Here is a 14,263-nt window from a genome sequence, read left to right on the forward strand (position 1 = left end):
GGGGTCATGATATCACGGAAGCCTCCTCCTCCCGGTTCAAGTGATTCTCCTGCTTCCGGTTCCCCAGTAGCTGGGATTACAGGCATGAGCCACCATGCTCGGCTAATTTTTACATTTTTAGTAGAGACAGGGTTTCACCATGTTGGCCAGGCTGGTCTTGAACTCCTGACCTCAGGTGATCTACCCTCCTTGGCCTCCCAAAGCACTTTGATTACAGGCGTGAGCCACCACCACAGGGCCTTTTTTGATCCCCAGTTGTCCCAGACAGACTCTAACCTAGAGGGGCGTGCTGGGGACTGTGGCCTAGCTGGACAACCCCAAAGTTGGGGATAGGGTGCAGGACTGCAGAGCGGCAGGTCCTGCAAACTACCCAAAGTCCTCCTCCTCAGAGCTGGCATTCACTCAGGTTCCGGGTCTCATTTCCAGCTTAATGGTTCAAAGACAAAGAAAGAAAGAAAGAAAGAAAGAAAGAAGACAAACCCCAAACCCACAACCAGCAGAGGCGGCCCCTCCTGGCCACCCTTTGATATTTGAGGACTGAACAATGGGGCCGATTGCGGATGAGAGATGTGAAGCCATCTTAATTAGAAGGAAAGAATGTCCTCGTGGTCGGCTGTTCTAAAAATACAGCTGTGCCCACATCTGGAGGGGAAGAGTGGGGGCCCGGGAGGTGGTGACGGTGGTTAGGCCAGAGTCTGAAGCACTGACGCCTGCATTCCTTGGGGCGAAGGGGGGCCTCTAAGCAGGACCTCTTGGAAGGGGGTGGGGAGATACCAAAGCAGCCAGTCCCCTGTGGCTGGACCACCTTCTGCAAGCAGTGAAACATGAGTGCCTTCCTGCGTCTGCCCTCAGCACTTCATGAAAGCTCTCTCCATGCCGCAGCCTCAGTTTCCTCCTCCGTGCAGAGGGGACACGCAAGGGCTTGGCTAGTGCACACTGGTTCTTTTTTTTTTTTTTTTTTGAGACAGAGTTTCACCCTTGTTGCCCAGGCTGCAGTGCAATGGCGCGATCTCGGCTCACTGCAACCTCTGCCTGCGGGGTTCAAGTGATTCTCCGGCCTCAGTCTCCCGAGTAGCTGGTGTTACAGGCGCCCAACACCGCGCCCAGCTATTTTCTTGTATTTTTAGTAGAGACGGGTTTTCACCATGTTGGCCAGGATGGTCTTGATCTCTTGACCTCATGATCCCCCCTCCTCAGCCTCTCAAAGTGCTAGGGTGCACACTGGTTCTTTTACCAACACCCCCACCTGACCCGGGCAGGACAGGCCATTTAGACACAGGCTTCTGAGGTGGGCAGGGGTCTTCTGGATTTTCTGATTTGAGTGATATTTGTCAGCTTTTATGAATTTGTTAGTTGTTTGCATTGCCGTAAATACTCACTTTGCGATCTAACCCTGCATTTGTAGTTTTGCATTCATTTTCTTAAAGAGGCCCCTCAGTCTCACGAAGGCGAAGGGCATTGGCGGGCTGGCAGAGTGTCTGCAGGATGATGTGGAGGCAGGGGCTCTGGGAGTGTCACGTGACAGGATGGGGTCACCTGGGTTCTTATCCCAGCCCACTCTTAGGAGCCTCCCATCCCAGCAGCTGGACAATCGCCTGGCGTGGGGAGCAGGGTCTGGCTGCTTGGTGAGGCTTATCGGTGGGTGCAAGCCAGGTGGGAGGTAGGGCGAACCAGGTCTTTCTGAGCCCCTCCTTCCACCTGACCCTGGCTCTGAGTCACGGGTCCTGGGCAGGGGCTTCCAGAGCGGTGGCCCCAGTCTCTAAAGATTAGTTTCGTTTTTGTAGAGATGGGGTGTCACGCTCTTGCCCGGGCTGGCCTCGAACTGCTGGGCTCAAGCGGTCCTGCCTCCGCTGGGACTACAGCCACACGACACTCCTCCTGGCTTTTTTGAAGTCGAAGACAGAGCTGTGTCTCAGGTTCTGTCTCTGTGAACTCACATCCCTGGCCCTGCGATTCGGCTCACTCTGCCAAACAGATAATCTGCTTCTCCCAAAACACCGCCCACAGCGCTGAGCCTGAAAATAGCTGGGGCGGGGGAGGTGAGGCCCCCGCCAGACGCCCTGGAGCTCTGGGCTGCTTGGCCGGAGGTGGCTTTGACATTCTGGCAGCAGCCACAGCAGGAAGTGGGAATTCCTGGCAACTGCTCTGGGTCATGACAGTCAGGACACAGGCTCAGGCAGGTCCGGCAGCTGGGGCTGAATGAGGACAGTTTCATCCGGTCATGAAGGGTCAGAGACAGTGACACAGGCCCAGACAGCAGGGACGCAGCTCACGAGTGGAGTCTCATGTTGGAGACACTCCCTGGGAGCCTGGAGGCTGCAAAAAGGTCTCACCTCCAAACCAGAGCTGGAGAAGGGCCTGGGGCTGCACAGTGTTAGCTGGTTGGTGATGCCAGTCACTTCCCTGTGCCCCAGCGAAGGGGCCAGGGATAGCTCACTTACTCCACATGGGTCCCTTCCATCACCCCTCATGATGGCAAAGCCAGGACTGGCACCCTACTGATTTTGTGCCTCTTTAGCTGTGTGTCCTCAGGCACATTACTTAACCTCTCTGAGCCAATTTTCTCATCTATAATGGTAACCTGCTTCATCAGGTGGTGGTGAGGCTTCAGTGAGTTTAGTAAAAGCCATGGTGCAGTCTGGCTGGAGATCACTGAGCACTATCATCTCCCACACTTCACAGGTCCTTGCCTAGTTTATGAGCAGCACATGGGCCCATTCCAGCCTCCCCACTTTTGCTCACACCTTTCTACCTGCCTAGCACATCCCTTCCTCCTCCTGTCCTCATCAGGAGCCTTGCCCCGCGGCCCCCCTGGACCACTCACCAGTGCGTTTCCACTCCCTGCTTGCTGTGGGATTCAGCGTCTCCTCCCCTGGCCAGAAGCTGAGCTGCTGCAGAAGAAGGGCAACAGCAGCGACTCCCTCCCTGGCCCTGCAGACCTCTGTGGCTGCTCCTGACAACAGGCCCACGAGAGCTCCTGGCTGAGAGGAGACGGCAAGGAACAGACCCAGCAGAGAGGACTGGCAGGGGCCCTCCAGGTTCCTCTGTTGGTGCGCTCTTGCTTGCTGGCATTCACGCATTCGTAGCAGAGATGGGCCTTGGATGGGGAAGCCAGCCGCGTCTGTTACAGGAAGGGGCTTCCACCCAGAAATCTCTGACACCCCTATCATAGATCAGAGTACAACCTCAGAGCTGAAAGAGATGCTACACATGGACCCTTCTGACCCCCATCTCACAGACAAGGACACAGAACCAGAGAGGGAAGGGAGTGGCCAGGTCACAATGCCAGCCCCGAGGCTGCAGTTCCAGCCCTGGAGGCCAGGTCTCTGTCTTCATAAGTTTCCCTCTTTACCAAGCCCCCCGCCTGTGCCAGCCCTGCAACAGGCACCAGGGCTAGCGGGCATTATGTGGACAACTGCAGCCCTTCTGCACGCAGTGGGCATGGCCAGGGCCACGGAAGGGGAGGAGGTAGGAGGACTGGGCCAGGGAGGGCTTCCACCCCACCGCACCCCAAGCTCACCGCCCTTCCTTACTGGGTATTCACCAACGTCTCCACCCGAGGGGGGCTCACTGTCTCCCAAGCTGGGCAGGCCAGGAGCCCTCCTACCTTCACCCCCATTGCCAAGCATTCACTAAGGCCTGTGGCTTCAGCCATCCTGACCCTTCTGCTCCCTCGCTGCTACTGTGAGCCACTGCAGGCCATCACCCTCCTCCCCGGCTCATTTGATTAGGACAGAGACCACAGCCAACACACCCCTGCCTGGCCTGGCCCCGTTCCTCCCTCCCGTCAAAAGCAACTCTTCTTCCTTGCCCCTTTCACCTTCTCTCCTCTGCTCTCTCTGCCTCTCTCCCGCCTACCTCAGGGCCTTTGCACAGGCCCTCCCCTTATCCTGGCCTGGCTAGTGCAATGCATCCTCTGCCCCATTCTGCTTCCTCCCTCCCCAATCCCACCCAGAGACCGGCTTATTCCTGGAAAGTCCAGATTCTGCTACCAGGTTCGGAGGGCCAGGCCCCAGCCGCTCCTTCTGCAGCCTGACACAACCCACCTGGATGCTTTGTTCTTCCTGTGCTCCGGCCACGGCAGCTGCTGCTGTGTGGGTTCCGGATTCAGTGCTAAAAATAGCCCGTGGCCCAGACAGGAAGGGCCAAGAGGGCCACAGCTGCTTCTGCGAGGGGCTGGCTGGAAACCTTCTCACAGCAATTGCAGGGGTCCCTGTGCTGGAAGGGGGTGGGCCCCATGCTCACAGTCCCTGTGGAAAGTCCCCTGATGGACAAGTGCTCAGGGCCTGCAAGAGGCACTGTGTGTCATCAGGAAGAAAATGCAGCTGCACCAGCAGGTACACAAACATTCAGTTTGTTTCTGATTCTTGTGGTTAGTTATGACAGGCATGGACTGCCTTTGGAATAAAATATATTTAAAACATTAAGTGCTCAGGACTCTGATAGAAGACAGGTGAGCTCTGTCCCTTTGAAGGTGATCAGGGAGGCTTCCTGGAGTAGGGGGCACTTTTGCCCTCTTCTCTTCCTCTCTTCTTTTTCTTTTTTTTTTTAATTTTTATTTGTTTTGCTTTTAAGAAACATATTTATTTAGTTTTTTATTTTTTAGAGACAGAGTCTTGTTCTGTCACCCAGGCTGGAGTGCAATGGCACGATCTTGGCTCACTGCAACCTCCATCCCTGGGGTTCAGGCGATTCTCCTGCCTCAGCCTCCTGAGTAGTTGGGATTACAGGCGTGTGCCACCTTGCCTGGCTAATTTTTGTATCTTTAGTAGAAACAGTGTTTCACCATGTTGGCCAGGCTGGTCTCCAACTCCTGAACTCAGGTGATCTGCCCACTTCAGCCTCCCAAAGTGCTGGGATTACAGGCATGAGCCAATACACCCAGCCAAGAAACATTTCTTTTTAAAAAAATTTTTTGAGTTGGGTTCTCATTCTGTCACCCAGGCTGGAGTGCGGTGGTGCAATCTCTCCTCACTGCAGCCTCAACCTCCCAGGCTCAAGCGAGCCTCCCACCTCAGCGCTCCCAGCTCGTCACCACTTCCCAGTTGGGACTACAGGCATGCGCCACCACACCTGGCTAATTTTTGTATTTTTTGTAGAGCTAGGGTTTCCCTTTGTTGCCCAGGCTGGTCCTGAACTCCTGAGTTCAGGGAATCCACCTTCCTTGGCCTCCCAAAGTGCTACAATTACAGGTGTGAGCCACTGCACCCAGTCTTCCTCTCTCTCTCTTGTATAAAAGTATTTTATTTTATTTATTTGTTTTATTTATTTATTTATTTTGAGACTTGAGTTTTGCTCTTGTTGCCCAGGCTGGAGTACAGTGACTCAATCTCAGCTCACTGCAACCTCCGCCTTCCAGTTTCAAGTGATTCTCCTGCCTCAGCCTCCTAAGCAGCTGGGATTACAGGCGCCTGCTACCAGGTCTGGCTAATTTTTGTATTTTTAGTAGAGACGATGTTTCACCATGTTGGGCAGGCTGGTCTTGAACTCCTGACCTCGTGATCTTCCCACTTCGGCCTCCCAAAGTGCTGGGATTACAAGCGTGAGCCACCTAGCCTGGGTTCAAGTGATTCTCCTGCCTCAGCCTCCGGAGAAGCTGGTACTACAGGTGTGTGCCACCACGCCCAGCTAATTTTGTATTTTTAGTAGAGACAGGGTTTCTCCATGTTGGTCAAGCTGATCTCGAACTCCCAACCTCAGGTGATCCGCCTGCCTCGGCCTCCCAAAGTGCTGGAATTACATGCATGAGTCACCATACCCGGCCTTTCCTCTTTCTAACAGAATGAATAGTCCAGAGAGCTGGGACAATATTAGAGGAGAGAACCTGAGGCCTGAATCAGAGTTAGTGGTGGTGGTGAGGCATAGGAGAGAAGGGAAAGGACTAGAGAGTTCCGTGGGAGCATCAAGTGTGACACAGGGGGCCGCGCGCAGTGGCTCACGCCTGTAATCCCAGGGCTTTGGGAGTCCCAGGGAGGATTACTTGAGGACAGATTGAGACCAGCCTGGGCAGCCCAGTGAGATGCCATCTCTACAAAAAATTAACAATTAGCAGGGCATGGTGGCATACACGTGTCATCCCAGCTACTTGGGAGGCTGAGGTGGGAGGATCACTTGAGCCCAAGAGGTTGAGGCTGCAGTGAGCTGTGATCACACCACTACTCTGGGCAACAGAGCAAGACCCTGTCTCTAGGAGAAAAAAAAAAAGTGTAACCTGGGGCTGTGGTACAGAGCTGACTCCAGGCTTGGGGGCTGAGGATGGCCCTCCTAATGTGTGAGGCTGGTGAGAGGGAAAGCTGGGCGGGGAGAGCATGCGGAGGCTGCTATCCTGTCTAGAGGCAAACAGATCTAGGGGTCCTCTTGTCAGCTGCGAGGGTCACAACTCCAGGGAGGTGGCATGGGGAGCAGAGCCCATTGTCACCTTCCTGAGGGACCACTGCCCACCCACTGTCCTCAGCACAGGAGAAAGAAGGCTGGCCCAGCCGGCGGGTCTGCCACCCTGATGTTAGTGTAAGGCACAGTCTGCCTCTCTAGGACCTGGGAACTCGGGATGCCCAGGGCTTCTCTATGTAAAGAATTATCTGGAGGGGCTTAAGGGTCCAAGGAGAAGTGGACCTGGTGTTTCCAGAGCAGCCTGTGCTGGGCCTCAGACTGGACAAGAAAGAATGGAGGTCTGCCCCAGGCACTGCTCTGCGTCCTTACGTGCCTCAGTTTCCCCATGTGAGGCTATCCTGGGGCTCTGGAAAGGGAGCCTCTGCAGTGCACCCAGCCACTGCTCCCTGGATGTCCTGCCAGGCTCCCTCCCAGCACTGGCCTCCCAGGAATGTGCTTCTCAGCCCCCAATCTGGGCGCCTGCCTTATCGGCCCCCAATCAAAGGGGAGACAGACACCCCTGTCGACAATGGTGGCCCCTCCTGTTAGCCCCAGCCTGACCCTGAGTTGAGGGCCAGCCAGCGCCTGCTAAGTGCCTGGAGGAGGAATACCTCCCCTTCCCCACGCTGACATGAAACCCGACCTCCTGCACTGGCTCCTTTGTGCCCGCCGGGCGCCCGCCCTGGCGTCAGAGGCCCTGGGTCCCCGCCCTGCCGCACACTGCGGCTGCCAGGGTGGGATCTGCTCTGCCTGGCCTGCTTCCACCATGACCTTAGCCTGCTTTGTTGGAAAACGAAGGCTGTCTGTGGGGGTCCACTCAGCCTGTCCCCAGCCCCCAACCCCTGAGTGTCTTGGTTCAGCCCCTGCCGTATGAGGCCAGACCCTCTTCTCACTCCTGAAGCAAATGCCCATCCCTCCAGCACTCCAGGCTCTCCCCGTCCCCTCCAGAGCAGGGAGGAAGGCTCCTGAACCCACTCTCATCAGGCAGTGGTCTCACCCCACTCCCCAGGGAACCCCTCTCCGCGTCCTGTGGGACCCTCATGCTCTTGGGATGCACCTGAGAACCTTCTCAGCCAGTCCTCCCTCTTGGCCAGTTCCAGTCTCCTCGGGGCACCTCAGGGCCCTGTCCAGAGCATCCCTTGTCTTCCACACTTCCCTCCATGGCTGCACTCCCCTTGCTTGTGAAGGCTTATCCATCTGCGTGCCTTCCTCTCCCTCCTGACTGCCATTATCCTGGTTACCAGGAGCCTTGGCATAGCGGCAACTCAGTCCCTTCCCCGGCCACACCTCCCTTGATTCTCCCTGCCTGGCTCCTGAAGCCCTTTCCTGGCTCAGCCTCCCTTGGCCTCCCCAGCTGGGGCTGCCTTCTCTCCCTAGCTACTGCATCAGGCTACCCAGGCCTGGCCTCTTTTCTCCATTGGCCCTCGAGCATCTCACACATGCCCAAAGCTGCAAATGCCATTGATCTACTACTGATGATTGCACTGTCTGCTCCAACCTCTACCCCAACATCACACTCAGATTTTTCCAAGCAATGTCATGCAGATGCCATAACATAGCCTCCATCCCCCTCACCTTCTCCCCATGAGCTCTTCAACTCAAAAAGACCACCACCATCCATCCACTCTGTGGCTCAGGCCTCTGAATCCACTTGGACGCCCCTCTCACAGTCCTGTCCCATCTGTAAGCAAACCCACATCCCACCCCTCCTCATCCTGCCGGTTCCACCCTCCCCAAGTCATCACTGTCCGTTGAAGCCTCCCCCTGCTCATGGATTCCTCTGGCAATCCACTACCCTAACAGCAGACACAGAGGGTTTTTTTTTTTTTTAAGTTTAGTAACATACACAACATAAAATTTGTCCAAACTATTTGTAAGTGTTCAGTTCAGTGGTATTAAACATTCTTATGCAACCATCCCCAACATCCACCTCCAGAACTTTTTCAATTTCTCAAACTGAAACTGCACTCATTAAACAACAACTCCCTGTTCCCCTCTCATATAAGCGGAACCATACAGTATTTGTCTTTTTGTGACTTTTTTTTCTTTTGAGACAGTCTCACTCTGTCGCCCAGGCTGCAGTACAATGGCACGATCTCAGCTCACCGCAACCTCTGCTTCCCAGGTTCAAGTGATTCTCCTGCCTCAACCTCCCGAACATGGGAGAGGCCTTATGTACTCCCGAGTAGCTGGGATTACAGGCACACGCCACCACGTCTGGCTAATTTTTGTATTTTTAGTAGAGGCGGGGTTTCACCATGTTAGCCAGACTGGTCTTGAACTCCTGACCTTGTGATCCACCCGCCTTGGCCTCCCAAAATGCTGCGATTACCGGCGCGAGCCACTGCGTACAGCCTTGTGACTGGTGTTGTCACTAAGCGTATGTCTTCAAGGGTCATCCATGCTGCATCATAGACCAGAATTTCACTCCTTTAAGGTTGATTAGTATTGTATTGCATGTATTCACCACATTTGCTTATCCCATCGGTGGCTGAACATGTGAGCTGCTTCTGTCTTTTGGCTATTGTGAACAATGAGGCCATGAACATGGTTCTGTGAATATCTGTTCAAGTCCCTGCTGTTTCTTCTTTGGATAAGTACCCACAAGGAGCATTGCTGGATCACACAATAATCGTATTTTTAACTTTTTGAGTAATGGTCATATTGTTTTGCACAGCAGATTAACCACTTTGTATTCCCACCAACCGTGCACCAGGGTTCCAATTTCTCCTTATCCTCACCAACACTTATTGTTTTGCTTTTCACAGTCACCACCCTAATGGACACAGGGATCCTTGTAAAGGGACAATCAAACTTCACATCTTCCCAGAGGCATCCCAGGTCACCCCACCTAGCACTGCAGACCCCCACGTGGCCCCACCCCGCACTTGGGAATATTTTCATCTAGCGTCAGCACTAGCTCATTGTATTGACTGCCTCCTGGCTGGACCCTGAGAGACAGTGTCTTTTGCTGGATGCCGTATCCCCAGCATCTAGAACGGTGACGGACATACAGTTGTTTAGTAAACTGCAGAATAAATGAATGAAATTTCTCTTTTCCACAAAAATACTGAGGCCCTCTCCTGCCTGTCCACTTGCTCTGGTGCCGCTCAACCGTCGAGCCCCACCCGGGGTGTCAATCCCCCAGTCCAGCCTCTCGTTCCATGGGCACCCGGGAAGACCCCTGACAGGAGCTGGCACATTTGAGTGGGGCCTTGGATGTTTGGGGAGGTTTGGACACGTTCCTGAACGCCTCCCTGCTGTGGGTTAGGTGGGCCCGTTTTGGGTTCGCAGCAAGGAGAGCGTTTTCGCTAGGTAGTTAGTGAGCTGGAGGCGGGCCAGCAGTGTCAGGGCCGTCCCACTCCCTGCCCCGCCCCCACACCCACCCCTTCCGGGTTTGCCTCGTCTGCTCTGGTCTTTGCACCCCCAACCATACAATCTTAGCCCCGTCCTCGGGGTGTCGTGGATCCTCGCTATTGGTCCGCTCCTAAAAAGCCGCGAAGTGACCAATTACTCATTGGCCACACGTTCTCCCGCGCCGCCACCGCAGCCACAACAACCGCCACGTGCTCAACCTTGGCGCCTGCCCATTGGCCACCAGCCTCTACCCGCCCCCTCTCCCATTCCGCCCCTAACTTCCCTCTTCCTCCTTCCATTGGCTCAAGGTCTCTCTTTTCAGACTGGGGCGCGCAGCGTCTTGGACGCGGATTGGCCGAAGGCGGGGCCGGGAGGCGGGTTAAAGAGCGGGTTGCCGGCCAGACCACGCGTGCTTGAGAAGGTTCAATGGCGTGGCAGGGACTGGCGGCCGAGTTCCTGCAGGTGCCGGCGGTGACGCGGGCCTACACTGCAGCCTGCGTCCTCACCACCGCTGCGGTGGTAAGCGGGCCGGGCAGACCGGACGTCGCCTTAGTTACAGCCTCTGGCGGGGGGTGAGGGTCGCCATGGTTACAGCGTGGCTCCCGGGCAGCTCTTGACTGGCCCCTGGTTCCACAGCAACTGGAGCTCCTCAGCCCCTTCCAGCTCTACTTCAACCCGCACCTCGTGTTTCGGAAGTTCCAGGTGAGGCCGCCCCGCGCCGCGCACCTGTGGGCTCAGCCCGCCCACCCCGCACCTGACCGCCCGTCCCCCGCAGGTCTGGAGGCTTGTGACCAACTTCCTCTTCTTCGGGCCCCTGGGATTCAGCTTCTTCTTCAACATGCTCTTCGTGTATCCTGCGCCCCGCGGACACTGGCTGGGTGGAGGGCAGGCCTGCCGGGCTGGGAGAGGCCGGGGCGGGGAAACTGAGGCCCCACCTGGTGGCACTTCCTATACCGACGTCGTAGGTTTCACTACTGTCGCATGCTGGAAGAGGGCTCCTTCCGCGGCCGCACGGCCGACTTCGTCTTCATGTTTCTCTTCGGAGGGGTCCTTATGACGGTATCCTTCCCGCGGGCACTGGAGCCTCGGGCTGGGGAGCCTCGAGGTTCCGGCCTGTGTTGGTCCTGGAGCCTGACATGAACAGCCATGCCAGGAAGGGACAGAGTCGCTCTCTCCAGCTTAGTATGTGTTTAGGGTCCACCGTGTGCTCAGCTGCAGGTGCCAGGGCTAGATCTTCAGTGCTGTATGCAAAATACAAGGCGATGCACAGACGAGCCAGGTGGGGTGACAGCCACTAGCTGAACCCTGAATGCGAGCAGCCGGAGAGACTGGGGCAGGGACAGGCAGTGGTTGGGCCCTGAGATGAGGCTGTAGGTCTGCACGGCAGATCTCGTGGGACCTGAAGCCTGCAGTGTCGCCTTTATTGGGCAGGCTCATCTTGATGAGGGAATGGCACATAGGGGCAATGAGGAAGGGAATTCCAGGGGCTTAGGAAATCAGAGGGGACTCTGGGCATGGGCTGAGGCCTGCACTGGAGCACCTTGACTCTGGCCCAGCTGCTGGGACTCCTGGGCAGTCTGTTCTTCCTGGGCCAGGCCCTTGTCGCCATGCTGGTGTACGTGTGGAGCCGCCGCAGCCCTCGGGTGAGGGTCAACTTCTTCGGCCTGGTCACTTTCCAGGCACCGTTCCTGCCTTGGGCGCTCATGGGCTTCTCGCTGTTGCTGGGCAACTCCATCCTCGTGGACCTGCTGGGTGAGCCTCCCTGTACATCCAGTCCACCCCAGGCTGGCCACTCCCCTCAGGACACACTGCTTATGCCCTGGGGTCCCCTCTCCCATCTGTGCTGGACCTCTCCTCATAGCTGAACCTCTCATCTGCCTCCCTGCCCCATCTTCCTGCCCTCACAGCTGCTGTGCTCTTACAGCCCCTCAAACAGCCCACAGGATTTGCATCTTCAGGGCTGACTTGCTGATGACTGCCTGGTCCTGACGGGGGTGGGGATGGGCGGGTCACTGCTCCTGTCCCATGGCTTCCACTCCGCCACCATTCTCAAGCCCTCCCTCCCCTGGGTCCTGACTGTTTCTGGGCCTTTTAAGCTTGTCCTTCAGGGCCAACCCTGGCCAGCCCTGGGCTGGGACTCTGTGCAAGACTTTGGGGCATTCATGCTCTGGGGTCTGCAGGCTGTGGATGGGGGCCCAGGGCAGGCTCTGCTGGTCTAGGACTCTGTGCTGTGGAGAGTGACCCCGCAGTCCATGGCTGTCTCACAGGGATTGCCGTGGGCCACATCTACTACTTCCTGGAGGATGTCTTCCCCAACCAGCCTGGAGGCAAGCGGCTCCTGCTGACCCCTGGTTTCCTGTGAGTGCTGAGAGCTCTCCCTCCCTCTCCCCGCCCTCAGATGGCTCCCCCACCCATGGGGACCTCTGCTGGCCTCTGCTCAGCATGGGCCCCTCCCCACAGAAAGCTGCTCCTGGATGCCCCTGCAGAAGACCCCAATTACCAGCCCCTCCCTGAGGAACAGCCAGGACCCCATCTGCCACCCCCGCTGCAGTGACCCTACCCATGGCCAGGCCTAAGAGGCTTCTGGCAGCTTCCATCCTACCTGTGACCCCTACTTGGGGCAGAAAACCCGTCCTAAAGGCTGGGCCCATTCAAGGACCCACACGAATAAACAGAATGACCTGCAGCCTCTTGGCCCATGGCACTGGTTCCCCACCTCGCCTGGCCACATCCTTCTATGCCTCCCCGTCCTCATTCAGTGTGGCCTCTCAGCCCAGCTGTAGGTGGTAGGATAGGGGTGCTCACGGTTGCCTGGCAGAGCTTTGAACTCACAGGTGACAGGCTCATGGTTCTCGTTCTGGCCCAACCAGGGCCTTGGGCAAGTTCTGCCCACCACAGGCCTCTGCTCCCTGCCAGTCAGTGGGGAAGTTCACCAGATTTTGGCTGCCAGGGCCAGGACAGCCCTCTCCTAGGTTGTGCCGAGCCAGCCTACAGGTGTCCCTGCCCATGGTGCCTTCAGGCTGATGCTGATCTAGCCTCTCCTGTCCCTTATCAGCCACCTGACAGGTGGGCCTATGCCTCATTTTTCATCTGGTAACACCAAGGCCCCAGAGTCAGGTGCAGAGGAGGGCCAGGACTGGGTCTTCTGCCCCTTCTGTGACCCCAGAGCCTTGACGTTTTCACCTTAGCAGTCTTGAGACTGGGTGAGGCAGGGACTTCTGGAAGGTTCTGTTCCTGCCCTTTTTAGCTGAGGACCTGTGTGAGCCTTATCCGAACCCTGCAGCTCACTTTTCTCTTCTGACCTGGCAGTTTTCCTTGTTACTCTAGGCCTGTCCGTATGGTTTATGTCTGGATGCTCAGTGGCATGGGGGCTCCTCCAGCTGCAGGTTATCGTTTTCGTGGTAACAACACTGTTCTGTTGAGTTTGCCCACCATGTTGTAGCCAGACCTTGGGGAGCAGCAGCTGACTCTGTGGCGGTGTGAGGTGGCAGTCAGGGGTGAGGGCTCAGCCTCCCAGGCACCTCCCGGCCAGGTGGGCCTGCCTGACCTGTGGGGTGAAGCCACCAAGGTTCCTTCCATCCTACCAGTTGTGGGGACACAGGGCTGCTTCACCATTTCATTAACAAGGTTCCTGCCCCATGGACGAAAGGAATAAATACCTCAGCAATGAAACCTGTTCATGTCCATGGAAGATTCCCCTTTGTTCAAGGGCCTTCTGGTAGGGCCCAGCTGTCCCTTGCTGGGGGCTCTGGGGAGTTCCATTCTTTGATGGAGGGCAGAGGCCCTGAGTGCAAACTCCCTGGGAAGTCCCATGCTATGGCTTGCTCAAAGGAGCCCCCATCTCACCTACATCCCAGTGACGAAGAACCCCAATCCCTAATCGGAGCTCTGTCTCTGCCCCACATGGGGCCCTACCCCACTTCCAGGGAGCACAGCAGTCTCTGACCCTAGCTCTGCCCTGGCAGCAAGGGTCCTGCCAACAGCTGAGGGTGGCCTGTGCTGGGGTCTGTGCCCATTCTCTTCAGTAAGGCTGGGGCTGCGAGCCAGTTTGCTGCCCTCCTAGATCTTATGTCCATTTTAAAGAATGGGGACACCTCCATATTACAGATGAGAACATGGGGGACACGAACTCCTTGGAGACAGAGCTGGGAAGGGGCCCCGGGCTGTGTCTCCTCCCTGCACCATGTCAACCCCCAAGAGCTGGCACCAGGCCACGGCGCCTGCTGGGGTGGGGAAAGGGCCCCAGTCAACCTTGCTATGGGCACCACTGGAGCTGGAACAGCCCTCCTGCACCCAGGCTGGCGACAGCCCAGCAGCGCCCACACAGGACCAGGCCTTCTGCCGGGGACTCCAGAACAGCAAGGCCCCAGCTGGCAGCAGCCTGATCATCTGGACACAGCAGAAGAGCTCACGGCTCCTTCCTGAGGCCGAGCAAGGGGAGCAGGGCTGTTGCTGAAAGGCAGGGAGCCCCTGTCCTGAGCCCACAGCCCCCGTTCTCAGCTCTCCGGGTCTGGAAGAACAGGCTGAGAAGACTGAG

The 14,263-nt window shown here is 56.7% G+C and overlaps 1 protein-coding gene across 4 annotated transcripts; it reads left to right on the forward strand.

The window, feature by feature from the left end:
- The first annotated feature begins 10,027 nt into the window (after positions 1 to 10,027).
- Positions 10,028 to 14,256, forward strand: DERL3 (derlin 3). 4 transcript variants are annotated; one of them, XM_032256664.1, is made up of 7 exons: positions 10,028 to 10,245; positions 10,363 to 10,428; positions 10,502 to 10,575; positions 10,692 to 10,785; positions 11,283 to 11,478; positions 11,994 to 12,084; positions 13,584 to 14,053. In XM_032256664.1, the coding sequence occupies exons 1-7, from the start codon at positions 10,153 to 10,155 to the stop codon at positions 13,669 to 13,671; spliced, it is 702 nt and encodes a 233-aa protein (XP_032112555.1). In that variant the 5' UTR covers positions 10,028 to 10,152; the 3' UTR covers positions 13,672 to 14,053. The 4 variants fall into 4 exon arrangements, with proteins under 4 accessions (XP_032112555.1, XP_032112556.1, XP_032112558.1 ...); XM_032256665.1 differs by lacking the exon at positions 13,584 to 14,053 and adding an exon at positions 14,060 to 14,256 and having other exon boundaries at positions 10,030 to 10,245; XM_032256667.1 differs by lacking the exon at positions 13,584 to 14,053 and adding an exon at positions 12,187 to 12,412 and having other exon boundaries at positions 10,031 to 10,245; positions 10,423 to 10,428.
- The last annotated feature ends 7 nt before the right edge of the window (positions 14,257 to 14,263 follow it).

This window comes from Sapajus apella, unplaced genomic scaffold (assembly GCF_009761245.1).
Source record: "Sapajus apella isolate SASKATOON/1434 unplaced genomic scaffold, GSC_monkey_1.0 scaffold95, whole genome shotgun sequence".
Lineage (NCBI taxonomy): Eukaryota > Metazoa > Chordata > Mammalia > Primates > Cebidae > Sapajus > Sapajus apella.

Bases quoted from the DNA above. Each gene is read 5' to 3' on its own strand.
- DERL3 (XM_032256663.1), top strand. From the start codon at position 10,153: ATGGCGTGGCAGGGACTGGCGGCCGAGTTCCTGCAGGTGCCGGCGGTG. The intron at 10,576-10,691 runs GTATCCTGCGCC...CCGACGTCGTAG, and splicing joins TTCTTCAACATGCTCTTCGT to GTTTCACTACTGTCGCATGC. The intron at 11,479-11,993 runs GTGAGCCTCCCT...GCTGTCTCACAG, and splicing joins CATCCTCGTGGACCTGCTGG to GGATTGCCGTGGGCCACATC.